Here is a 27,435-nt window from a genome sequence, read left to right as displayed (position 1 = left end):
AAAATTACTTGAAAAATTATGGGAGTTCAGTGTGCTTTTGAAAACCGTATGTCCAGATGCATTCTGCACAGTTGAGCACACCTGAGAGTAGAATGAGTGCTTTGTTTGGAATGGGGACAAGATACATTTGTGCAGGATATGAGGAAGATATAAGTGGTTAGCATTATCTCTGGACTTCAGTTATCATAGAATAGTTTGGATTGGAAAGTACCTTAAAGATTATCAAATTCCAACTCCACTGCAATGGACAGGGATGCCTTCCACTAGATCAGGTTGTTCCAAGCCCCATCCAGTTGTCTTTGAACAGTTCCAGGGTTGGGGCATCCACAATATCTCTGACCAACTTGTTCCAGTGCCTTACCACCCTTTGCTTATACTGTTTTGTTTAGGGTACTTGCCAATCCTCAACAACTTGGGCAGAGATCATAGTGTCTTTGAGAAAACAAGATTTTTATTCTCTTTGTGTGTCTCTTGCAGCGTCCTGTGTCTGTACAATCGCAAAGAGCAAACAGCAGATCAGTAAGTACCCTTCAGCTCCCATCACCTGTGTAAGGGCTACAGTTTCAAATGTTACAATGCTTTCGGCATTAATTAGTCCCTAAATATATTTTACAGTTAGAATAGCCTGGGGCAAGGGTGGGGGGGTGAGAGGGAAGTCATCATAAGAAGAGGAGATGGCACTAGCATGTTTCCATGTGGGAAAAGCAAATGTTGAAAAAATATTACATAACTCTGGCAGCTTAAAAAAAAAAGTAGGTGAAGCTTGCTAGGAGTCAAGGTCAGCTGGATCAAATACCCCTAAGATTTTAAGACTACAGGTCTGAATGATCAGGTAAGCACAGGAGAATCTATGCAGACAAAATTCAGGTGGCCGTACAAGAGAAGTAATCATTTTCTGTGAGGCAGCTCTCTGAAGGACACTGCAAAAATTTGAGTGAACTGGGTCAAAATAGATGCAGAGAAAATGATTTCTGAAAGTTAATAGAAAAATATGGGACTGCTGTTAGCCTAAGTGAGACCATCTACCTTTCTAAATGTTATATTTGTCACCCTTCGTGCAAGAAATTGATTATGAGCTCATAATTCTAAGCACCTGGCCATGTGGGGACATGTTAGGCATTATTTTGCTGTTGGCTTCCTGCACAAATGTAGTGGGAGTTATTATCTTTTTTTTTTTTTAATGGGGTTACCTGTCAGGAAGAGAGGGTAGATGAGATCATCTTGAGAACCTAATTCAGTCTCTTCACTGCTCTTTGTTATTCTGAGTATGTTTAGCTGAGGCTCAGAGGAAGGAGTATTACTGAATTACAAGGTTTTGTAGAGAATAGAAAGGATCTTTGTGCCAGCTGCTGTCAGTGCTTATTAAATTAGAATCATGATTTGGGAAGCAAGGATACTTGCAGAATTTGGAGGTATACCAGAGTGGTTGGATTTATCTACAGTTTTATAGATAAGCTGGGTCAAAGAGGAAACAAGATCTTTGAAGTTGGAGATGTTTCTGTGTTACAGCCAGAGGATATTCTATAGTGAAACATGGAAAAAACTGTGCAGGAAGTCCAGAAAGAGCTTTTTCTAGAATTTTGACAGCCATGTAGTTTTGTTCTCAGGGAGGAGTCAGAGCTGCCAACGTGTTGACATACATTTACTGTTTGTATTTAATGAAATAATCTCTGTTGTACTGGGACAATGGAAATTACTTCATTGAAGTGTTTCCTTAGTAAAGTATATAATTTAATAGATTGAAGAATTTCCTGTAATATTCTCTTGGAACAGCAGTTCTTACATGATGATAGATTGTTATGGTAGTGCCAGGAAATGGGAAATGGTTTTTAAGAGAAGGTTACCTATCAGATTTTAGAGAAAGTTAAGCAACATTTTTAGGCTGTGGATTAGAAATGGAAGAAATACTAGAAAAGAGGACTAAAAGTCCGTAGTGCTCTCTACAGCATCAAACAAACCTGTTTTATTGCTGGCATTTTTATTTCTTCTGCAGATGTTTGTGTCTCCTGCCTTCTCATCCAGATTGTCTTGTTTTCTCTTCTCTTTTGAATCTATTATAGTTAGGCTTAACAAAATGTTACAGCTGGTACCTGCTATGTCTGTTTTATCTTTGGATTTTTCTGTGCCAATCACTGCAGTATAACCTATTCTAGTACAATGCCTGTTGCTTTTGCTGTTGCTTCATCTACAGATTCTGAATAGCTGCTTGCCATTTCTAATGAAACGGAGAGAATGGAATTCAATTCCCATAGTCTTTACAAATAAAGATGCATCCTGATCTTGCCATGGAATTTTTTTGTATCTGAGCAGTATGGGATATTCCCCTGGACTTATCCACCTTAAGGTTTCTGCTATGTTTTTCTCTTCTTTCTAGATTAAGGCTCTCTGTGCGTTTTTTTGCTCAGTATAGAGCTAAAAAACCCTTGGAATTTAGTAAAAATGCTTGAGACCTCAGACTCTTTTAGTGCTGTTTTTGCAGAGTAGTTTATTAAACTGAGCCTAAGACCATCTTAAATGTACTGGAGAACAAGTTCAAAGATTTCTGTCTTGCTTGGATTTAAAAATTTTATAATCTTGATGATTTGAAGACATTTTGAATTACTGTCCTTTTGTTAGAATTGGCCAGGACTGCCCATCAGGTTAAAAATAAGCTTAGTGACACTGCATGCAAATTATTGCATATTTTTAAAAAATAGTATGTTTATGCAAATTTGCATGACATATCTGTGTACATCTGCAGGATGCGTCTGTTAAGTGTGAGAAGTAGCAAGTTGGCATTCAGCAGTATAGTAACAGAAGAATAACAGGTGGTGAACTTTTCCCTGCAACATTTGTCTCACCAGGGAGTTACAGTTCTGTTGTTCCAGTGTAGCAGCACAGTTAAAACAGAGAAGCATGGTTCTGATACCATTGATGTGTGAATCCAAATGTATTTGGGTCCTGTGAATGCTGACTCTAGTGCCTCTTGGGTGAGGATTTTCCTGTATGACATTCTGACTTTGCTGCTTTTGGTATGCCTGTTGGTTTTCCAGAAGGGGCCAGGGGTGTAAATACTGGCAGTGGTGCCTGAATTGTGCCTCCTGTGCTAAAATCTAAGAATCTGAGTACTCGCACTTAGTGACATCTGGGCTGTGGACTCTTCAACAGCTGGGGTGTGGAATTGAATTCTGGCTGTAGTGCTCTGGAGTGTAGATCCTGCTGGGCATGGGATGCTGGAATTTGAATGTAATTTTTTTTAATATGAGAACTGAGAGGGGGAAAAAAAAAATCTGGACTCACACTGTCTCTACAGCATACCCGTTCTCTGTCTGCCAGTGATGCTGAAGTTAAAAGCTCGATGCCATTAGGCAGGGAAAAGGCAACAGGAAGGCACAGCAGCTCTGTGCTAGGCCTCTCCATGGAGGAGGTAAGGAGGCTATTCAGTAGCTTTTATTTACCTTGGCTTTCATGCAATATGTGGGGTTATTTGCTCAGCAAATAGCAAGTGCATGTAAATGAAAATATGTGACAGAAGAAGTATAATTTTTGAAACAGAATTTGAATTTTACTGCTGGTATTGCCCTCAATCATGCCAAGCAGAGATGTGCTTGAAGCATGATAGACTCCTTCAGAATTTAAATGCAAGACAAAATTCCTTAAGGATGACATTATCTACCCAGTCCATTTGCAGAATTGAATAGTCTTGTTTTCTGAAATTCAGAGATTTTTGGAAGGTTTATTTTTCATTGTTATCTATTTTGCTGGCTATTCTGTTTTTCCTTTTAATCAGCTCAAAGTTCTTCGGCAAGTGAGAGAGGAAAATGAACGGAGAGGTGGCTTCATCCGTATATTCCCTACCCCATTAACATGGGACCTTTATGGGTAAGAATAAAAATCTGATAGGATAGCACTGATGCTCCCTATTGAGGGATATTCTGTTAGATATGTGTAGATCATCTATCGTGGCATTTAAAAAGATATATTGAAAGTTCTGGCAAAGTTTATTTTAGTGTTGAATATTCTTTTTTCTGATCCCTTGTTTTTTTATCAGCTACCACTTTGCATGGAAAGCTGTTGGGTATAATTTCTGGTATTGCTTTTTTGTTAGATTAAAAGTGTCTTCCTCTTCAATTTTTACTATCTACTTTTAGATCCTCAAGCTGCATATTGTGTACCCTTGTCATTAGGCCACAAACACCATATAGGACTCACTCATTCTGAAAGCTATACTATGTTACAGTTTTCTGCGCTTATTTTTCCAGTCTGTAATGTTTTCTCTGTTTCTTGCATCACCAGGAACTTCAGCTGAGAAATTATAGCTCTCCTCCTTTTGTCTTTTCTGTTGTGGTGTACAGCATGTTGTCTGAATCCACTTCTGGGATGTTTTTTAGAGGTTGTTTATTTTTGCATTGTGCTGCCTTTCATGGAGTTGAGCTCTGTCTTGATAATCCTGTTTATTTTTTTTTTTCCTAGATCTTTTCTAGAGCACAAGACATCAATGAACTACATGCTGGCTACACATCTGTTTAAGGACAGGTAGAAAGCTTCTTTGTTTGGGAGAGAAGTAAATGGCACAAACAGTACAAAAAGGATTTATTCCTCACTTATCCAATGTTATAAACACAAGTCTGGGATTTATAGGAGTGGTGATAATTGTGCATCTCTTCCCTAGTGTGCCAATGACTGTTGGCCGTATATTTGTGTGTTGCTCTTCTGAAACCAAGGACAAAAAGGACAATACTCAAAAGGCATGGGAATCATTGGAGTATTAATATTGCTGTCGACATGAAAAAACTTCAGGCTCTTGGGTTTCTCTATGAAGGGATTATAGGTGGTCCTGGCTTACCTTTTTCAAATTTCAAATCACATTAAAGCTTGTCTTCATGTACAGTAAACCCTGAAATTTACTTCTCCAGCATTTTAGTATCCCTATGTCTTGACCTGTGCAATCATGATTTGATGATTCTGTTTTGTGGTTGGGTGTTTGGGACAGTTCATTCCACTAGCTGAGCTTCCACTGAGAGTTGTCTGCAGTGTCTTTCACTGCATGTTTAATGCCCTTCCTTCTCAACAATTTTTGTGCAAATTTGAGATTGACTTTGAAGTAACTACCAAGTAAAGACAAGGTGACTGAGAAAGGAGACAATATTTACAGACACTCTTCCTGCATCAGTGCTGTACAAATTTTTTTCTGTGTACATTCAGGGATGTGTCTGAAGAGTAGTTCTAAATGAGGCCTTCTCCAGCTTAAGCCAGACAAATGCAAGCATCAATGTAGTACAGCTGCTCAGGGCTCCTCTTTTGGAGCCCTTAAGATAGAGCTCACAAGTAATTCTGTAAATATTGTCTTTCAATTGTACATGTGAAAGACTAGGGAGGCTTTTTAATCAAGGCTGATCCAGTATGGAGAGTAATTTTTGACCTTTTTCTCTTTGTAGGAGCAAGATAAAAAGAGAATTCATCACTGGGAGATCCCGGTAAATAGCTTCTAATTAAATAATTTGTGCTCTGAAGGATTTATTCTAAATTTAGATTTCTTAGGCTTCATCTTCCAAGTTGCGAGTCAACACCTTTTCTACCTGAAATCCGTTTAAATAATTTTAGAAACATAAATATGGTGAGAAAAGAATATACCCACATGTGGAGAGCTCATGTTTTCATTGGACATTAAAATTTCTCCTCATACGCTTCTCACTTTGGTATTTCTGCCATATTGATAAGCCTCACCATTGAGCTTTCTCAAAAGATTTTGTGATTCACAAGGGTTTTGGACTTCATGTACTCTTATATTTACTTTGTTAGAGCTAAAAAGAGAAATGAAACAATAAGCATTTTCTGTGCTTATTCCACGTACGTCATAGGGAGCACTTTCCTGGATCTTTGTGCTCTGGCAGAAAATTGTTACTTTTGTACGTTTCCCTTCTGGAATCTGACAGGGGTCCTTGTCCCTTGACTTAGGTAGAACTTTTGGCATTTTCCACTTTTATGATGTTAAAATTGATATCTGATCAGTGAGGAACAAGCTATCTACATAAACGGTTCAGACAGCTGGATTCATGTCAATGTGCTCTCTTTGCATTCCCCTTCATTGTTTTGTACTCTTGCAGTTTCCTCTGTTAATTGTGCCCTGAGCTGTTGCATGATGAGCAGATGCTGCTCAGTCATGAAAGCATGACACTAGGTGAGTGTGTCTTGAGGCTTTGAGAGGTGATGTTCTGTGAAGTACATGCAAGACTCTCTTCAAACATTTACAGGCTTAAGTAGAGCAGAATTAGACTGATGGTAAATATTTCTTCTGTGTATCAGCAAGAATGTTTCTTGAAGAAGCTTGATCTACTATGTCCCCTGTATTATTAGGGAGAGAAAGACAAAGGGAGAGTGAGGGATGTCTCTGTACTATGCTTCCCAGAGTCGGTCTCCATGGAAGGCTGGATGCGAGGATGGAAGCTGTGGGTTCTCATGCTCTTCTGTATGAGAGGAAGCTCATTTCGCTGGAGTTACGGAAGCGGCGTCGGTGTCGTGGCAAGCTTGGAGCAGCACAGACAAGAGCATCAGGTATGCATGGTTAGAGTTTTAAATGAGCAGCTGGTGAAAAAACAGCAAACAAAGGACTTTTGAATTTGAAATGTGTATGAATGGGGTTGTTCAGTTTCAAATGCTAATAGTTTTCACTTCATTCTAATTCTGAGCTTCTTGTTTGTTTAGTGCCTTGAATTTCAGTCCCACCTTTTTACACCCCCCTGTATATGATTAAAGGTAATCAGTGCTTACTTGGAGATGAGCTTGTTGCATTTTGGGTGAAGAATTTGACAGTATGTGTGCCTTTGTAATTCTTCAGCTTTTCAGAGAAAGATGGGACCTTTCAGATTGGTTCTCCTAGACAGCTGTGACACTTAAGCTTGTTGGGAAGAGGAATGATTATCCAAGTTGGTGTTGGAAAAACTAACAGGGGTACAGAAGTGAATGATCCCCATAAGTGACTGTTCCTGCTTTTAGCTAAACTCTTTCTAATAGCTATGCGATACTGACTGCTATAGGAAAGATTGGATATTATAAGATGACTTTTGCTGTTATGTTATGTTATGGTATATTATCTTTATTGGCACATGTGGAAGTTTAGATTTTGTGGCTTTGTTTTATTTGACACACAACATACAAAAATTTGTGTATATATATCAGGTATGGGTGTAGATATGTCAGTATGTATGTAAGAATCAAGATAAAAATATAGGAAAATGTCTTTGCCTCTTTGATTTTATATGGGCTTTCTTTTTTCATTTGTAAGGTTAAAACAAGAGTCTTGGTATTCTTCTGTATTCTGTAATATTGGGAAAATGGGCTTCTCAACTGTTTAATGCACAAGCAGAAAGACAAAATAATATAGAGTAGTCATACTTAAGATGTTGTTCTGAAATGGCATTGTTCTGTCCTTCTAACAGCAAAGAGTTTAGGGGTAAACCAAAGTGTATAAGTAGTAGAATAGCCCTCTTTACTTTCTTTCTTTCGTAACCAGTATAAGTGATTTCTCTACTACAGGCGCATCAGAACCAACAAAGTTTTCCCTCAAGTCAGACACGGAAGGTGAGGAGGAAGAGGCGATGGATGGAGGTGAAGGGGTAGATAGAAATGTTTGCTCTCTTTTGGATACCAAGGTGAAAAACAAGCCAAAGCTCTCTGACCCAGTGAAAACTACTTGTAAGGAGAGGTTACCAAAAAACTATAACAAAAAGAAAACTGGAGATGGAGAGAAGCTGTTTCTGCAAAAACCAGACTCAAAACCTCAGTTTAACTTGCTTCAGATTCTTCAAAATCAAGGAAACTTGAGGTGAGAGTTTTCTGTATATTGCCTCTAGTTTTGGCTTTAAGCTAATACAAGCTAAAATATGGAGGATACACGTTATGAATGTGAAGGGATAAAAAGATCCTAGAAAAGGGGCCTGGATTTTTGTCTAACTGTGGGCTGCCTTGACATCTTGTTGGCAGAAAAGGGAGACCATTGCAAAGTCTTACAGTTTACCTGAATGCCTGACCTGTTGGATCAGTGTAAAGCATGACCCTATAGTTTCCATTGCAGTCTTTTAATCTGATGATGTAAGCTGTTCTTTGTTAGTTCAGGCTTCTAAAATGCCTCTTTGCCTTAATGTGGGATACCTGCTAATGAATTCTAAATTTTTTCTTCTCATTCTTTGCATTTACCAAGGAATGGTTATAAACATATTAAATTATCCAGGAAGGGTTGGATAGGAATATCTCAGTGCTGTCTCTCCAATAAAATTAGTTTGCTTATTCTGCACTCTTATTTTTGATGATAGAATTTTTGCCTCTGGTAGTAATCTTTGCTCAAGGTCATTGCCTTCTGAGAGCAAGATTAGGAAGTAATTTGAGAGTGTGAAATCTTATTGCATGTTATTGAGTAGGACAGTGTGGAATAGAGTATGTTCTGATGCATGGCTCTTGGAAAAAAAAGATGTGCTGGAGAAGATTCTATAGAAAAACAGCAAGCAAGGTCTTAACCAGATGTTTTGAAATATGATCTTCCCCTTGAATGTGGGTAGCAAAACTGTCTAATTGCAGATGGACAGAAAGTACAAAACCAAAAATGATCATATATGTCTGCGTACAAAGACTTTACATCTAGGCAAGAAGCAGCACTATGTTTTCTGTGAAAAATGTCTAAAGGTAGAGAATATGTTTATTGTTGTTTCTTTCTTAGTTTAGTTTCTGGGAGAAACTATGGATTATTCAATGGTTTGGGGATTGTTCTGATGTCTAATTGTAGCAAGGAAATTTGCTGCTGTGACAGGGAAGATTCTGAAACCTCTTTTGAGGATAAACATAGCAATTCTTTGTCTACATATACGTATATATAGAAATAACTCCTGCCAAGAACATAAGCTCTGTCTGATGTTCCTGGCAGAATCTTACTCAGCACCCAGCACTGTTGGGATTCCCCACAGAATGGTATAAGGCTTGTGGTGACCTCTTGTTCTGAGATTGTGCTGGGCTTGGCCTTATCTGATGTCTTTGATGTAAGCTTTTCTTATGGGCTAAACATGCAGAGGAGCTGAAGTAATAAAATTTTCATCCAAGAGAAACCAGGCCCATTGTAGTCAGTTTTTGTAAGTGGTGGGACTTTTCTCTCCTTTAGTCAGCCTGATGAGGAAGTATCTGTCTTTCACACACTGGGTGTTACTGGTAAAGAAATGATAGTCCGAAGAAACTTGTTCCCCCAGCTGTGCCATTCCCAAGGAAGTAAAATGAAAAGGAAGTTACTTTTTCCTGCATTTAAGCTCTCAAGTTTCAATATCCCCCACACCAAAGGAGAGGCAGTGTTAAACAAAAACCTTCTTTAGTTTTTAGTCACAGAAGTATCAGGTGCAGGTCAAGAACTGTATTATTGTGCTGATGTTGACAATGGGACTCCTTATCTAGCACAAATCTTGAACTGGTCATGAAATGTTTGAGTTGTACCTACACCAAACCAGACAGGTCTAGAAAGCTGAGGTGAGAGCCTTTTCTGATATGTGGTGGCCTGATGTATGGAGTATCAGTTCTCAGCATGGATTCAGAGCCCTCCCAGTGTTCCACATGTGTAGAAAGAAAAGGTAGATATAGTGACTAGTAGCATACAGAGCTCAGAGGTGTTACAAGGCCTGCTGTGCATTCTGGAGTTCACTGAAGTTCCTGGAAGACAGAAATTGTACCAGGTATTTTCATCATGTTTTAGTTGCTGCAGTATAGCTATTAACAGAGGATGTTGGCTTGAGACTCTTGTGCAGTTGTTATTGGCTTAGGCCCTCTTTGCCCCTCTGTGACCTTCCAGAAGCGTCAGAAGTTGATGATTAAGCTGATACATGGATACTTCCAATGTATTTTATTTTAACTTCAATTCTTACCTAAATGGATGCATTGGTCTCTGTAAGTGTTGCTATGGTATAATTTCTGTGTAACACTAACATAATGTTCCTGAAATTTTCAAACCTGTAAACCAGAAAGACTTATTTGCTGCGCAGAGTTTTTAATAATATTTCAGGGACTCATGTGCCTGGAGTCATAAGGATAATATATAAGTACCTGAGAATATTCATAAGAAGCATAATGCAAGTACAAAAATATGGTGAGGTTCCTCAGGAATTAGTCTGAGGCTGATTTATATAATCAATTCAAGAATGACACCTAAAAAATGTACAAATGTGCTAATGAAATTTGCTGATGGAAAATATTTGGGAGTTATTACCATGAGAAAAAAGTGTAGTGGAGTACATAAGAGAAACTGGATGACCTTGAAATATAAATAATATAACTAGGATGAAATTTAGTAGTGCGAAGTGCAATGGGATGCTTATAAGAACTAATAATTTACACCAGAAGTTCTGTCAGCTGGGTGTTCATGAACTGGAAATTAATTATAAGGAAAAATATCTTGCATGCTGGTTGATCAGAGGAAATTTGTGAAGTCCTAGCTCATGCATGCATGAAAACACCAAATGTGTTCCAGGGTTTATCACTTGACATACTTCTGAGACTTCATGTGGAATATTGTATCACCCATATTCATGGAAGGCAAATTGTGAGTGGAACACAGGTGGAGGTGAGCTGCTGGTCTCATCATGTCACCATTGTGGCTGCTTTGTTAGAAGACACTGTTAGATGTGGATAGTTCCCACTACTAAAATGAAAACTATGAAAGGATGTAACTCTGTTAACAAAGACATCAAGGTGGGAGACAAATCAGATTATGTGTAAGATACAGGACAATGTTAGAGAAAGAAAAAACAATTATAAGATGCTCATAAGTGATGCTGGGCTGGGTAGTAAGAGGCAGTTCCTATTTATTAGAACAGTAAGTTCTGGAATAATATTTCAAAAAAGTAATGGGTTCAAAACTCTAGCTTGTCTAAGATGAAACTTAAAATTCTACAGAACGTATTAAGACACTTCCTGTGATAGAAAGGGAAATCTGTTGCTGACGCTAAAGCCAATCTGCTGCTATATCTTTATGAAAAGCTTCTAACATCTGTGGGCAAAACTATGAGGAAGAGCAGAGGCTGGGAGAGCAGAATGTTTGAGGGTAAGGTTTAGACCAAGAGGACAATGAGCAGAATTAGGCAGAGCTTTCAGCAGTTTCCCTCACAACAGATGCATATGCTAAAGTGGCTACTATTGTGAGGGAATGAGAAGCTATGTGTCCCTCCCAGTCCTCTCCTCAGTTCATGCTTACAGCTTCCCAACATGTTCAGCCAGCTGCACAGCAGATTTTGCTGATGTTCCTTCATTCCTCAGTGGTGCCTTGCTCAATGAAATTTGGCTTGTATCCCTGAGCTAGCAGGGGAAGAGCTCACTTTCAGATTTAATTCTTTCATTTCCAAAGGGAATTACAGGGCCTTTGTTACAACTCTGGCACCAGTACCAAGCCCTTTGTTTATTTTATGGTCTGTTGTTGTGGTGTTCAAAATGTTTGTGAAAACAGAGTCCCAGTAGAGCCTTGAATTTGTTTTAAAAATAGTTTTGCTGATGTCCATGTTACTGGCTTTTAGAGGAGAGTAACCAAGGGTGTAAAAGGCAGGAAGAACATTCAATTTTTAGAATTTATCTTAGAATAGTGTCTGTCTTTTGTACCTCCTGCAATACCTACCACCCTATCTTGGTGAACTGAAAGTCTGTTTGAAAATGCTGCTGGGGTGAAGGGGTCCTCCTTTCTTTGAGCTTCAGCATTAGTGCACTTAGAAGGTCTTTGCTGCCTGTAGTTTTGGTTCATAAACTGTGCCTGACTGTGCCTAACTCTTCCCATTCCTATTCTGAAGATAACTGATTCTTTTTGTCCACAGCAAAGTACAAGCTCGTACAGCTTTCTCTGCCTATCTATGGCATGTTCAGCTCCGACTGGTGAAGGAGGCTGGTGAACAGATCGAGAATCCTGCCTGGGCTGCCAAGGAGGATGAGCAAATGGTAAGAACCTTTGTGTTGGCCAGACTGAGAAGCCAAGTTGGAATCTGCCTTGAGAGTTTTGAAGGTAGTTCCCATCCTTGGAAGTACAGAAGTCCAACTGAGATGATGGTTGTTCATCTTTGTCTAGTTGCCAGTGCTCTGTTTTTAATATACCGATGAAGTAGGACTGCTAACTGGCCTCAGAGCAATGATTGACGGCTTTTAATGACTGGACTCTGTTGACATTCAGGCTGTTCAGATCTCATGTTGGTTTTCCCTTCACTGATTTCTGAGCTTACCTGCTCTTGAATTCTTCTCTAGAAGATTCTTTGAGTCCTTAGTCAGGATCTGATTTGTGCTGTATTAAGCAAAGCATTCATCTACTCAGAACAGGTACCCAGTTAAGCTTTTTCTCTTACGTATTGTTGTAATATGTGCAGACATCTGTGTTTATTAATCTTGCTTGCATTCTAGATAGAGTAAATTAAAGCAAAGGCCACTGAGAACAGAAAGTAAAAGTGATGGACTTTTCTAGGCAGTATTTTGAAGTCCTGTGTCTGATATGTACGCATTTTAAAATGCGCAGCAATCCCATATCCTTTCACAAACCTTCCTAAAAGAGCTTTGTACAGTAGGCTCTTGAGCTTTCTGCATTTATTCTCACTCAGTGCGTGTTGCAGGGAAACAGCCAATGTAGTTCAGAGATAAAACTGTGTGTCAAGAATAATCATTCAATTCAGTGGAAAATGTTACCTCTGCTCTTTCCAAGTGGAAATTAAAATGGGCTTTTTGAGTCACTTTGTCTGCTGTACTGTAAAGAATAATGTTTAAAATAACAGATCAAACCAGCCTGGAGTAATGGCAGTGAGAGGCGAGCTGTGAAATCCAATAGTTTGGCTGTGAGGCTGGTCATTTATGCATTAGCAGAGCTCCTAAGCAAAAATAAATCCAGAAGCAAGACAGAAAGGGTTCAGAACACCCACAGGATGCATCTTGCCTTAGGATCTGACTTGCCATATGTTTCCCCCTACCAGAGGTCAAACAGATATGGTGAGGGACTGGAATTACATGGCTGTAGATGTAGACATCTGTTGCTGTGGAGAGGATGTGGCAATAGTATATAGATGAAAAATAATGAAATGGCATTACCCACTATAGTGGAGATATCTGACCAAGATTCCCTTTCCTGTGGTACTGCTGAGAGAGTTTTATGTCAGTGCACTTTTCCACAGGCCGCCTTTAACACATTGCTGGTGGGTTTTTGGAAACATTCTCCTAAGATACTGGACTTTATAGGTGTGTCACTGCATTTTACTGGCTGGTTGTTTTTCCTTTATATGCCATTCTTTTGAGACAAACACTTCCTAAGTGTTCAAAATTCTGACACACTTCAGGTAAGATACACCATTTTTTTTCTCCCCCACATTGGATTTATAGGGCTGTATTAAAAGCGCATACTGCAGAATGCTTTTGCCTGCCAGTTTGAGCTCATTTTCTCAGGACAATGTGTTTAGTTCCTGCCAGTCCTTAGCTGCTGTAGTACCTCTATTCTCTTCTCCCCACACCTTGCAGATAGCACGTTGTTAACTCCATCTCTCTTGCTTGCAGGACCTCATCATCCGCTTTCTGAAGCGAGCTGCCAGCAACCTCCGTCCATCTCTGAGGCTGCTGCTCCCCAGCCGTCATGTAGGACTGACTGACCGGCGTCGCATCCTGGCTCGCCAGCTGGGCGAGTTCATCATCTGCTATGACAAGGTGACTTATTCTTTTGTAAATTATGTTTTTGGTTTCTGTTTTCTTCTTACAAAGTGTTTCGTGCGGGCTGTTTCAAAGGCACTCTTCTGTTACTTAGGTGATCCGCTTGCAGCTGTGTATCCAACAATGGCACTTTGTTGAAATTGTCAGATAGACAACAATATTATTACATAGTATGTGCAGGCCAGTAATTATGTGCATAGAAAGAAGTGGAATTTAACTGGCAGTGTGTTTTTTCTTTGCCTTGTCTTTGATTCTTAAGCTTTGTAATGCCTCTTCCCACATCTTTTTTTCTGGGGCTTCTTTAAATATATTTTTTTTTTATACAGAACAGCATGAAACAAGTATTTTACTATTTACTTGGCATACTGAGGGAAAGCTACATTTCTATAGTAATGTACTCTGCTTGCTCAGTGTAAAGGAGTTGTGGGTCCCAATTTAAATAATTATCACATCTTTAAATGTAGGTGGTGTTGTTCTTAGCATAGTGGTTGCAACCTAATCTTCGTCCTGCAAGGACAGCTTCCCCTTTGCTTTGCCCCTTAGCATTTCTTCAGTGTTAGAACAGGGGTAATTGAAATTCAGCTTTCAGAGGCTGCTGCACACAGGCCTCCAAGCTTCTACTTGTTACGAGAGGATGTTCACTTCTGTTGCCTTGTCAGAACTGACATTTGGTAACTTGAACTGTCTAATCAAGGTTGGTATTGAACCAGATCTGTTCCAGGGAGTGCCTTGTATGCCTAATGCTCGCTGAAGTACTCTGTTAGGAGGAACCACAAAACACTTGGGTGGCTCTGTGGTGAGTGAAGAATGCAGCTGCTTTGGATATAATTCCCTCTCAAATTGTATTCGAACATTAGGATGTTCTGCAAACTCTTGAGTAAATTCACAAATGTAAGATGTGTAACTGGTAATAAATCAGTGCATAAACATGTTTTCTCAGTTAAAACAAGTGAGAACATATCACTTTAGGTTTCAGGGTGTATGTGTTTAAGCCCTTCAGAAATTGTCAAGGGTGTGAGATTTTTTGATTTCTGATTCCAATGTACAGACTTCTTTCATTGACTTGTAACTTCAGATTTAACAGAGACTCCTACTTGCCATTGTATATCATCTATAATGACACAGAGGACTACAGCTCCACTAAGTAAAACAGATCACATATTATCCAGACATTTACTTAAGTAGTAAAGGGTAAAGATGTCCCAAACTGGCTTTTTCTTCCCTGCCTTGAATTATGTTTCAAAAGATATATCTGACCCTTTTTTCCTGGGAATGCTCAGGGTAGCAGCAGGAAGAAATGAAGTGGAGGTCAAGTCTAGTCAGATAAAGTTTTTAAGCTGGTACTGGTATTTTAGACAGGTCTGAAGGTTTTTCTAATTAACAGACATATTTATATCAATCCAATGTGTAGTGCCAACCAGTTCTGCTGGTATAAAATGGACCCTTTGTATCTGAAAACTTGCTCCCATTTTCACCCACAAAGGTTTACCATTTATTCCAGTATATTTCAGTGTATAAGCATATTTGCCATATGCTGTACTGCTTTACTTTCTTAGTCTTTGCTAAATCAATGGGGTTTTGTTATGTGTATAAGCCCTCAGCAATTTGCTGCTTGACAGAAGAAAGTGGGGAGGGGACCTCGCATCTATAAAGAATGACTTTATTTTTTTTTTCCCTTCCATACTTCCTGATGTTCTAGCAAAGGGTGTAGTTGAAGGAATAGCACACATTTATGAAGACTTGACCTTTTCTCAGCTAATTAATTGTGTCAGGTGGAGGAATGGACTTCAGTGTATGCCCAGGTTGCTGTCCCTGGGGGTCTCCATATTTATTCATGGTGTTGCATAAAGCAATGTTCTTTTTGTCTTAGATCCTATGGAATTGGTTTTTGTATTCTGGGAGCTGTAGCTATGCCATGGAATAGAGACACTTACTGATACTACTTCTTAACAGGAAACAGAACTGATGGTTCAGAAACAACCAAAAAAGAAACAGGAAGAGGAGGAGGGAGTAGATCCTAAAGATTTTCAGAACTTCATTGCCAGAGCAAGGTAGGAATAGATTTTATTCCCCTTGATAAATGATCTCTCAGCCTCAAAGCATTGTTCTAAAGATGATTTGATTGATCTAAAGCCTCTACATAGCTTTATTGACTGTAGGACCTGTTCCTGCTGAGGGACAGGGAGCTTGTCTTCTCATGTCTGTCTTCCAGCAACCAAACACTTGTAACGTCAGCATTTGGTGCATAGAGAAGAGCATACAATAGATGTTTTGACCATTAAGTAACTTCCCAAAGGACAGCAGTGGTTGCCCTGTCCTGTGTAGATTTCAAACTGCTGCTGGTGAGTTAATGGTTTCCTCTCCTGTGCTGCTGGACCAAATAAGACAGTACTTCAGAAGGAGAATGAAAACTAGAACTGCTGCTCAGATCTTGAGCTGCTGTGGTTGAACAGTTGTTACAGCTCTGACTCAAATTTCTGCTCTCGGAAACAAATCTCATGCTTGCTGCCTCTCTTCAGGAATTTTCCAGGTCTGGATTTTCTGAAATGAGCAAGGAAGGGAGTTAGGCCTCTGATTTGGCCTGCTAAGGCAGTTCAGTGCAAGCAGTTACTTTCAAAATGGAAAACCAGCATTTTCTATCACTGCACTTTTATCTGCTTTAAACTTAGTCTGGTAAGAAAGATATTTTGAAAATAGTTAACTATTCCTTAGGGCCTGTAGCATTGTATGAAAAACAATGATATTATAACTATCTGACTATGGAGAGGTCTGAAATTATTCAGTGAACCACAATTATGTTTTCAAAATCTGATTGTCAAGGACAAAAAGCAATTCCTCTTAACTCCATTATTTGGTCAATATATGACATGCCTATATAGGCAAGAACCCCTGTCAATATCTGGAGAGAGTTTACCTGCCTTTTCAATGCCTATCTTCTTTTTTAATGTGAAGATTGATGATCACTTCTTCTTTTGCATGATTACTTATTAAAGTATTCTTTCATTTTCTGTTTGTATAGCACTAATAGTGAATGTTTAGAAGAAGGGTGGTAGCTGAGCCATCCTAAGTAAGTTCAAGTGGTTTCACATTCTGTTTTGATACATTCTTGTGAAAACAAGTATTTTACCTTTTGCTAATATAATTGATGGAGTCATTACTGCAACAGATTTACAGAATCGCAGAAAAATCTTCAGACAAAAGATGCCTGACTACCATACACCTTAGGATCTATCTACTGCTCTTGCTAGAAATGCATGTTATGTGGGCTTATGGTATGCTTCTGGTTCTCTGAACATTCTGGCCACTGAAATGTCTGTTGTGTCCTAGGCAGGTAATTTTCCTTTTTGCCAGAAATGTTAAGAGATAGCTACATGGAAATTCTAGCTGTGCTGCAAATTCTTCTGTTTTCATGTTAATTGGCTACCATGTCATCATGACCTAATGCACAGTCTAGGCTGGGGCTGGAGATTTTTGCTGGATTGTCTGAGTGATATAGAATAGTTTGCTGAAGATCAGACAATTTCTATCCATGATCTTTCTGCTTCTTTTGGAAGTATGAGGTGTGTTTGAAAACTCTGATATCTGACACTACTTGGCACCGTGCTTCAAGCTTAAATCAGTGAGCAAGTAATTTGGAGCCAAGCAAAAGGGATAGGTTTCCACTCTGAGTGTTCATTCTGCAGTACAGTGAACGCAACAGTAGAGAAAATGGGTAATAAAGGTTGCTTCTTAATTGAGATGGTCTCATTGACTAACTTTGATATCGCATGGATGTCATTGTGCCTAGGTGTATATATGATATGACCATTGATATTAAACATCTTCAGTGCACTGTAAAAGCACATACATACTGGTAAATTGTTTTAAAAGCTTAAAGCATCTTTCTACACAGATTCTCATTCTTGTATTTCCTCTTCTCTTCTGGGAGAAGAAGTGAAGTTTGGATCTTCAGGCTATGCTGCAAACTTCAGTGTATCAGCTTTAGACGTGGCTTTTACCAAAGTTTAGACTAGCTAATACTAGTTACAATTGTGATATTCAGAGGATAGTTTGAAAGATTCTAACTGCTGCTCTGCTAATTTATATTCCTGTGTTACATTTTCTTGTGGTGTTGCCAGCACTATACTACTTGCTTTGGTGTTTGCCATGCCATACAGCCACTCACTGATGCTGAGGCAACACTACAAAGCAAAAGGAAAACATGTTAGATACCAAACAACCAGAACTACAGCTTGCACAAGCTCTAATAAGAATGGCCAAGTAACTGATACAGGTGTGGGACCAATAGGTGTTTAAGATATTGGGGCTGTCCCCACTTTGTTCTTGAAAGGAAAATGAGAAACATATGCAAGTTTTGCAAGTTTCACAGAAAATATGGACAGTTCTGGTTGTCCTGCAGTTTTGGTTAATTAACAAGCTTTTGCCTTCTTTCCTCTTCTCCCCCTGCTGTTGAACAGAAACTAATGGTGACAATAAAATAGAGGCTGAGCTGAGATCTCTTATGAGAAAATAGCTGCTCATTCTAAAGAGCACCTGCAGAAGATTCACAAATTTAGCTGTGAATGGGATATCTCATATTGAGCTAATCTCCCCAGATGTGTTTGAAGTATTCACTTGCTCTTTATTTATCGTGGGAAGGCTCCTAAATGCCTTGTATTTTCTACTGCATGAGAAGATGGTATTTTAGTGGAAATCTCAGATTTAACCAGGGCATCTTGCCTTCCATTTGCTCTTACCCTGCAGAACTGAGCAAATCATTAGCTTGTCTAGTGTCACTTTTTTTTTTCCCCACTCTACTTTTCAGTTTCCTTCTCGTTTGTCTTTGACTGTTACATGAATGTAGAAAAGCTTAACGTCCTCACTCTACATCCATTCTTCTCTCCTTATTGCAGTGAAAGTGACCTGGAGGAAGTACTGACATTTTACACACACAAAAACAAATCGGCAAGTGTCTTCCTAGGAGCAAAATCCACAAACACAAAACATGGCAACAGCAGTCACCAGTTGGAGAAACAGCCACAAGGTGGTAAGTTTTGCAGGCGGTTCTGAAATTATATTGCCCAGACAAATCTAGTTTAACTTATGTCTGTGAAAAGAGAACAACCTCTCCACAATGTTACTTAGGTTTTCTGAGGTTGCATGCTTTTTTTTTTTTTTTTTTTTTTTTTTTTTTTTTTTTTTTTTTCCTTTAACTCAGTCTAATGTGAAGACTAGAGTAACTTCACTCCTGCCTTGTTTGCCTGAAGTGAAATGGGTTGAACTTAGACTGGTATTTATAAAGGAACTAGATATGGTAGTTCATGACTGAAATGAGAATGTACCAACTGAAGGTAGTAAGAATTGAAATGAAATCAAGGTCTTAAATTTTGCTGCCTGCAGTGAGTGTATCCATTGGAGGGCAGAGACTGTACATTTGAGCCTAATTAGGCATTCCATGGAAGGAAGGGTGTGCCAGCCATATGTATCTAGTAGTCCATGCTACTGTATGTGACTGCATAATTGTCATCAATGAAGTTGTGTGGTCTAGAGGAAGTAGTAGCAATAAAGTCAATTACAATAAGGGTAAATTTTGCAGCATTGTTCTAGTGATTTGCAGTGTTCTACTTCCTAAATCCTTGATTTTGTTATAGAGCATCCTGAGATGGTGAAAAAAATAAAAGGTGATCACGCCAAAAATTCAGTTGCAGATTTGTCTGCAGAAGGAGCACTAAAAGGCTGCAAACCCAAAGAAGCTAAATCAAGCTGTAAGTGAACTGACTTAAATAATCATTAAAAAAAATGGACTGCATATACTGTTTTAAACGAAGGGTTGGAACCTTTGGGTTCAGAGATCCAAATGCCTAATATTTACTTTTAAACACAAGAGAGGATACTGTAGAGTAGGCAGTGGGAAAGAATTAGCTGCCCCTCCCTGGGGGGGGTTGATCTAGATAAGGCAGGCTTTAAAAGAAGGTATTTATTATGTAGAACTTCTTGTCTCTGTTGGTAGATGAGGTCATTTTGGCTTCAGTGGGTCTGAAAGCAGGCATTTGGTGTGTTGATACTAACAAAGGACCCAAAAAGTAGATTTTTCCTCATACAGTATGTTCATTATCTTTGTATAGTTCCAGAAGGACTCACCTTATCCTTAAAAGCTGAAGAGAACTTACCTCAGTGTAGTCCTCCCAGTGCTTCTTCCTCTGTTCCTGGTGCCACATTGCAGAGAAGTACCAGCTCATGGATGCCAGCTCAGCCTGCAGCCTCTGAAAATCCAAAGGTGTCTGGTCAGCCTTCATTGCCGGCGCCTCCAGCTGGTCCCAGACTGATTCAGTCCTCACCCCCAGTACGCTCCTTGCAGAGCACAGCTCCTGACAGCTCTTCTGTCCCCACACACCCAGTGTCCGCTGAGACGTGTAGCCTTGCAGGGTTACGTCGTCGTGCTGGTAGCTACACCATTGGACCATTTTCCTCTTTCCAAAGAGCTGTTCAGATCTACAGCCAAAGATTGTCCCAAATACCCTCTGCAAAAGTAGGTGAGTGTTCTGGGATTGATGATAACCTGCTAGTTCAGTACAAAGACTGTGTAATTTCTGTTGTGAAGTAGGTAGAAATTTTACATTTCCAGAATTGAGTCTTGTTCAATGGTGCTAAATTTCTTACAGAAAGTAGGAGTACAGAATGCTGTCCTTGTTCGGCAGATGCCCTTTTATTGACCAAATGAACAGGCAATCATAAAATCATTTCAGTTGAAAAAGAGTTTTCAGATCACCAAGTCAAACAGTTAACCATGTCCCATATTAACCAGGTCTTGAAGAGCTGCATTTACATGTGTTTTAAATATCTTCATGGTATGTGACTCAACCACTTCCTAGCAGCCTGTTCCAGTGCTTGACAACCCTTTTGGTGGAGAAATTTTTCCTAATATTCAGTCTAAACCTTCTCTGGTACAACTTGAGGCCATTTCCTCTTGTCCTGTTGTTTGCTACTTGGGAGAAGAGGCTGACCCCTGCCTCACAAAAACCTCTTTTCTGATAGTTGTAGTGATAAGGTCTCCCCTCAGCCTTGTGCTTTGAACTCAGCCTTTGAACTTGTTCAAAAAGAGCTGTGAAATTAAGTATTGTATATTTTCTTTATCATGTTACTGATCTCATCTATCTTTAGTGGGTTTAATGTTGTTTTCATAAGCAGTCTTGTCTCAGTCTATGTGCTGTTCTCAGTTCTCTGGTTGTAATGAAACCTCATAATTGTTGAATACTTAAAGATGTGTCAAGACCTCCAGAAAAGAAGAATCTGTATCAATCATTAAATATCTCTCGTTCTAGGGTGTTTAAGCACTGCCATATCCAAGGGTATCCCAAAAACAAGATTTAGAGACCTCTCATCCTGTGGTAGAACTTAGTTAAGCAATGCAGCTTTAGAGTGTAAAAAACCTGAAGTGTAGGAGAAACTGTACAATTTGCATGCAGGCTGTAATCTATTTGGAAGCTTTGGGAACTACATACAGGCTAACAGCTGTGATCCTGATAATACTAATTTTTTTTTTTGTACTTTGATCATATTAAAATACATTTTGCTTCCCAACTGAGCAGCTTACTTAAAGCAATCCATTTGTTTTTAAGGAAAAACTTTACAGATTTAACTTGGGTAACAGCTGTCAATGTCTCTGGAATTGGATGCCATTAGAAACATTGCAATAGAGAGAATACAGATTTGAAATTGCTAATTGTTAATTTGGGCAATACCTATGAAGAATAGGTGTATTCTGTATTCTTCTTGGTGTCTTATCTGCTTTAGCATATCTGAGATGAGCAGGCTGAGGGTCTGACATATGGCTCACGAAGCACATGGAAATGTTTGTTTGGTAGGTCTCCAGCGTGGTTCAAATGGGCAGTGTGTGAGCTCAGCCAGGATGCACAGAGATGCAGAACACACTGCCCAGGGCAAACATCATGGGCCCCGTGTGGCAGCAGCAGCAGAACTGCAGCAGTTGGCAGAAAAGCAAGCAGCCTGCCAGTATTCCCCAGCAAGCCACCTCAGTCTCATTACACAGCAGGTATGTAAGCGCTGAAGTAGAGTCCCTGTGCAAGGGACAAGTTTGTTACAGGCTTCTGTGTGAGCACTGGGCTGGGCTGAGAGATGCTGCAACCACTAAATCTTGTGAAAATTCATCTCTGTCCTGTTGTTTCAAAGTGTTTACAGTCACCAAAATTTTGCCTCTCTGTGAGATGACAAGAATGTCTTGAAGTCATTTTATAGGAGAATAGGCAGAGGATTAGAAAATGTTACAAAAAATGGAATCTATGTTTTGTCTTACTAGACAATAAACCAGAGTCTTCTCAGATTTGTGCTTCCATGCAGTTTGCTTCCTTGTTCCTCCAGTGTGTCACTAGTGCAGGCCATGAAAGTCTGCAGAATGGGTTCTGATGTAAATTCTGTATTCCAATAACAATGTAAAGACCAAATGGAAGTACTTACTATCATAGGAAATGATAATCCTTTTGTCAAACGTGGTGATATATAATTGAGTTCTGACAGAATTGCACTTGGTTTCATATTTCATGTTGAATTATGTCCTAAATGGCTACATGGTAACAAATTTTTTGCTTTATAATATGCTATAGTTGAACTCATCAAGGGTGTTCAAGTTGAGCACTTCTCAGTTAATTAAGCTGCCAACTGCTGATTTTCTAGTATAGGCACTTTGGCTTGGATAGTAATTTTTTTTTTCTCTTTACTTGCTGGATTTGTCTTAGTTTGATTCTTGTATTATAGAATTACTGTTTTAACAGTTATGTTTTGCTGAGTTTTCTGAGGTATGTTTTATAGTTGCAACAGCTGATGGTATTTGCTTCTCTTTGCTTCTTCCAGTTTTATTTTTATGTGTTTGGATTTTGAATAACTGGTTATGCTATTGGTAATATATTTCAAAATGTGGGTACATGTATAACTTTAGGAAGCTGAATAGATTTTTCTTTGCATATAGCTCTTCAATTTTTAAAGGGTATGTCAAAAAATAAAGTCGCTTCTTGTTGATGGACTCTGGAGAGAATGTGAGCACTGGCTATACTAGTGGTGCTGAGGCCTGGTCTGGCATCAGGCTAGATCCTATTTAGACAATTTGATCTTGTTTGCTTGTCTGGTAATACCCGGAGATATCAGTCTGGTTCTCAGCTGGTTTTAAGTGAAATGTTGTCATCAAAACTGTTCAAAAACTTTGATAGTGAAACATTTTCTTTCAGGAAATGCTGATTTGTTGGAAGCTAAATACATGATGGAAACTGACTCCTTGGATAAAGGTTACTATCTAAAGAAATACTTGGGGGAAAAAATTTGAAATGCATCTATTCCATTTCAGTCTTTCCAGAGAAGAACTTTGAAAAATAAGTTCATAGACTTTTTTTTCCCTAAAATCATTCATTACCCATTCTGCTTCAACTGTTGTGGTTTGTTAGGTCTGTCTAGAGAACCCAGTGTGTTGTCTTGCAGCCATTTGTGTAGCTTAAATGATTTTTAAACTCCTGTATTCTTATAATGGCTTATTACTCCTAGATAAATTAAGAAGTGGGAATTAAGGGGGGAATTAAGAAAGATCTGCATGAGAAGGGCGGTGCAGTTTCCTGAGCACAGCAGTGTTGCTGTGTTGAGTAGCAAAGGAGCATACTCTGGCATCTGAAACATGTTTAGCCAGCAGTCAGTCAGTGTAGGTATACTCAAGCATGAAAGTGGCTGTGAAGTGCATGGGTATTATGGAAATGTACTGGCTGCAATCAATGTGTCTGCATTGCTTTTACTGCTGGGTTCTTCCAAGATGCTTTCCCAAAGAAGAGGTGGGAATTGGATAGTAGGAGAATGGTGGTGCTAATTTGCTTTGCAACAAGCAAACAAAAGATACTCGCTCCTAGCAGACACTGCTGATTTTTTGACTCTGCTATATTTTGTATTCAACTATGCAGTGTTTGCACAGGCTGTGTTTCAGTAGTGAAATATAGAAACATGTGTTGGGTTATATCTTTGTCATCTTCTGTCATCATGAAAGAGATCTGCATAGAAAGGAATTCACAAGTCAATGAGGAGTTTAAAGCTGGAGTTCTATCTGACAATGAGTTTCCTTCCTGAGCCTGTGTCCATTCAGTTATAGACATCTGCTCTTTACTGTGATTTTTCTGGCCATGTTTTTAAAATAATGATTTTGGAGAGATGAAGTCTGAATCTAAAATTTGCTTAGTATGAAAATTTGGATATAGTTGAGAACAGTTTTTAAGGTAATCTGTTTCTTCAGTACTGAAATTATTGCACATAGCAATTTCTAAGCTGAGACCATTATTTTTAAGCACACTTGAAACAGTGATGTTTTGGAAGGTTTAGATGTAGCTGCAAAGCCCAATGTATCATAATTAAAGCATGCAGTAACTGCTTATGCTTTTTTTGTCTTTTGCATGGACACATTCTACTCTTCTGTCAATCATTAAACAGTCATTCCGATTATTTTTTGATCCAGCCTGGATGTTAAATCCTGTCTTGCAGGAAGGGCCCAGGGGTTTTGTGAGAAGAGAGGGCTACAATGACAAGAAGGGCAGTAAGAGGTATCAGCATACAATAAAACATAATAGTAGGGCAGCAAGGCTTGGCTTATTGTTGAGGGACCTGAAACCAGGATATTAGACTTTGAACTGCTAAGCATGGATGTGGATTGGAAGCAGGGGCATTGAATAAATAGAAGTGTAGGAATTGCAGAGTAGGCTGGCAGTTTGGAAAGTGATTTGCAGAAGAACAGGTACTGTTCAAGCTACCTAGGACTGTTGTATGGTTTTAGATTTGGGCAGACCAGGATTTGGCTTGAACCAGGAGGAGGGAAGGCAGAGAGATGAGATGGAGAAATATGTGGGAAGGGATTTAGTAAACACCTGGAGGGAACTGGAAAGTCAAAGACTAACTGGTATGAGATGAAAGGGGGAAAGGCTTGAGATGGGAGTGTTTGAGGGTTCTGGGTTATGAAACTCTGATGGCTTTAGGACAAGAGAATTAACAGATGGAAAACTGAGAGGAGAGTAGAGAAAGGGCTCATATCAGAGTTATTTAATTAAACAAGGCACTACTTTCCAGTACATTTCTAGACAGGAAACTCTGAATTGTTATTTTCACCCTTTTCACTTCTGTGTTTAAACCACTTGAAATACGATAGTATTTTTAAAAAAGCATTCTTAAATAAATTGGCATGAAGATTAGAACATTGCTTACCTAATAATAAAAAGAGTACAATTGTTTAAAGCCATTCCAGAAACTTGGAGTTAGTCTACCTTGTTGGAAAGTACCTGGCTGGTATGAAAATTACTTGATATATGGATTTAATTATGTTTCATGATAAGATTAGGACCATTGATTTGGATGTGGTATATGAAAGAGTGACTTGAAAATACCGGTGTTGCTGTGGACTGTGTTTTTATGGGGGTTTTTGGTTTGTGCGTTTTGGTTTTTTTCCCCTCAAGGGCAAGAACTTCTATGTTAGAGTTGAATGCATTGGTTCCATGTGTTGTACCAAGCTGTGTCTTGTAGACTGGGGTGCTCTAAATACATACCTCCTTCCAAGAGCAGCTGCGAAGCTTATTTTCCATTCCTGTTTTTGTGAGAATTGCTTCTGGTATCCATATAGTAGTGTGGGTCTCTGGGGTTCCCAGGAATGTAGCCTCAGCAGCTGTGCTTGCAGTGATGTTGTCATTCTGGTTGGGAATCCATCTCTGTCCCTCTCCAATCCCTCCTATTCTTCACTGTTTTCAACCCATGCCCGAAGCACCTGTTTTGTGTTTCCTCTTTTACACTCTTGTTTTCTAGCCTCTGTATTAAAATAGTTTGTTATTGAGTTATTTTCTATTGGCATAATTCTATTGATGTTACTGATACTACTTTATTATTTACTACTAAAATAGTAATGCCAAAGGAAAAAAATTAAGTATCTGATAAATTTTGAAAAAGATGTTTAAGATCTATTCTCTTAAGAAAACAAGATTTTTGTGTTTACCTTGGCTTTCTGTCTTGTCAGTCCTTTGCATTCATTTCTGAAAGATCAGATAGGAACTTCACACTGATACTCATACAATATACAGTTCTTAGCATATGAGAGATGAGGAAGGTAAAGCCTTACTGATGTGCAGTTTTGTTTTTTTGTACTCAATTTTCGGTCCTCACAGTTGCACAAAGTGTGTAGGAACATTTTGCCTTTCATTAAGTTGTTTTTCTGCTATTTCTCTTTTTTTTTTTCTAATAATGAAGCCCATTTTGAGATTATAACAATAGTAGGAGTAAGGTACCTCTATCCATACTATCCATACTTTTTCAGATATAGCCTGATTTTTGCAGTATGTGCAATCTAACTATAGTACTCTGCAGCATCCAAAAATAGAAAGGTGTGTCTCTTATTAGCTACCCAATGTGTCTGGGAGCAAGCAACAGAGATCTCTATGGTAAATGTGCCTTTCAGACTCCAGCATCAACCTCGTAAGGCAATGACTGAGTAGGCTAATAAGGAGGTATCTGATCTCCAATGGCCATAAGAAATTGAGTAATCTATTATGTCCTATCTATTAGAGTTTTTTGAACTGAGAAATACAACACTCAGTTTAACTTGTTTGTATTCAAACTTCCAAAAAGGTTTTTGACAAGCTTTCAGAAAGGGCTGTTAAGATGTCAGATATCTGTAGGATGATAAAGGAAGTTTTATTACAGGGCAAAAAAGGGCAAAAAGCAAACAAAAAACTAGTCAATTTGCTATATAGCAAGGGGGTAACTAAAGATACATAATACAGAATGTGCATGATCCAGTGTAACATTAAAGGTTTGAAAGGAGGACATTCATAAGGACATTATTAAGGCATTTTATTACTTAAAGAATGAATTTAAAAGCAAGTTATTGCCATGTAATATAGGGTGTGAATTTACAGGAAATTAACTATTCTCTAGTGTTCATCCATGTTTGTGCAGCTCATGTTTACTACATGAGGTAATTTCTTGCTACTTTCAGTATAATGTGGGCTGTGAGAGTCCCATGTTTGGTTACAATGAAGTTAGGTGTGTGCTGTAAACTTAAACTTGGACCTACCTCCTGGGAAATTGTCACTATGTATTCTTTATTTGATTATTATGAGTAAAACTAGTAGAAATTTAACAGCTGTCTTAATTGGGCTAGACACTGGCAGCTTAAGTTCAGTGTTTACAATTAACTGACTATATGATAAGCAATAATTTTAACCTCTTGAATGATTAATCTAAACTTTATTTCTTTAGGGAAGAAAAAAGAATATTTCATTGAAATCTCAGTGCAAATACCTGTTTTGAGTTAAGCAGTAAAGTTAGCAAAGAAAATTGATTAAGGTGTTTAAGGAGTAGGATAGGATAGATATGTTTTAATGTAAGCATCAATTGCATAACCTTCGTCAAAACTGTTTTCACTTCTGGGTGATAATTCTAAAATGAATTTAAGAAAAATAACTTTAAAATTATTGACTGCAAATGCAGTTTTAATGAGATGGTGAAAACAAAGTTTTTTGAGGGAGGAGACAAGTGTGAAGGAATTACATAGAGCAATGAAAGACAAGGTAAAGTTTATTTTATTCATGTTTCTCATAATAAGAAGAGGATATTCAGTTTAGCAGGGAGATATTGGAGTAAAAAATTATAGTAAAAGTGAATAGTTATTGTCACAGAAGTTATTTGCTTTCTGAAACTTCTGAAAAATTAGAAGGCCATAGTTTCATCAGACAGAATAATGAGCATTTTGCAAATGGTAGATCCCTAGGT

The 27,435-nt window shown here is 38.6% G+C and overlaps 1 protein-coding gene across 1 annotated transcript in view; it reads left to right on the top strand.

The window, feature by feature from the left end:
- The window catches only part of TTLL5 (tubulin tyrosine ligase like 5), a 122,562-nt gene that overhangs the window by 36,292 nt on the left and 58,835 nt on the right, over positions 1-27,435 (top strand). Inside the window, exons 16-29 of the mRNA XM_021542789.2 lie at positions 478-519; positions 3,293-3,406; positions 3,770-3,861; positions 4,453-4,515; positions 5,418-5,456; positions 6,389-6,534; positions 7,516-7,804; positions 11,808-11,928; positions 13,516-13,662; positions 15,619-15,716; positions 18,558-18,691; positions 19,296-19,409; positions 19,770-20,177; positions 21,510-21,697. Coding sequence (XP_021398464.2) covers positions 478-519; positions 3,293-3,406; positions 3,770-3,861; positions 4,453-4,515; positions 5,418-5,456; positions 6,389-6,534; positions 7,516-7,804; positions 11,808-11,928; positions 13,516-13,662; positions 15,619-15,716; positions 18,558-18,691; positions 19,296-19,409; positions 19,770-20,177; positions 21,510-21,697 — 1,995 coding nt within the window. The remainder of the gene's footprint in view (positions 1-477; positions 520-3,292; positions 3,407-3,769; positions 3,862-4,452; positions 4,516-5,417; positions 5,457-6,388; positions 6,535-7,515; positions 7,805-11,807; positions 11,929-13,515; positions 13,663-15,618; positions 15,717-18,557; positions 18,692-19,295; positions 19,410-19,769; positions 20,178-21,509; positions 21,698-27,435) is intronic.

Source organism: Lonchura striata, chromosome 6 (assembly GCF_046129695.1).
Source record: "Lonchura striata isolate bLonStr1 chromosome 6, bLonStr1.mat, whole genome shotgun sequence".
Taxonomy (NCBI): domain Eukaryota; kingdom Metazoa; phylum Chordata; class Aves; order Passeriformes; family Estrildidae; genus Lonchura; species Lonchura striata.
This window is presented reverse-complemented; position numbering and strand designations above follow the sequence as displayed.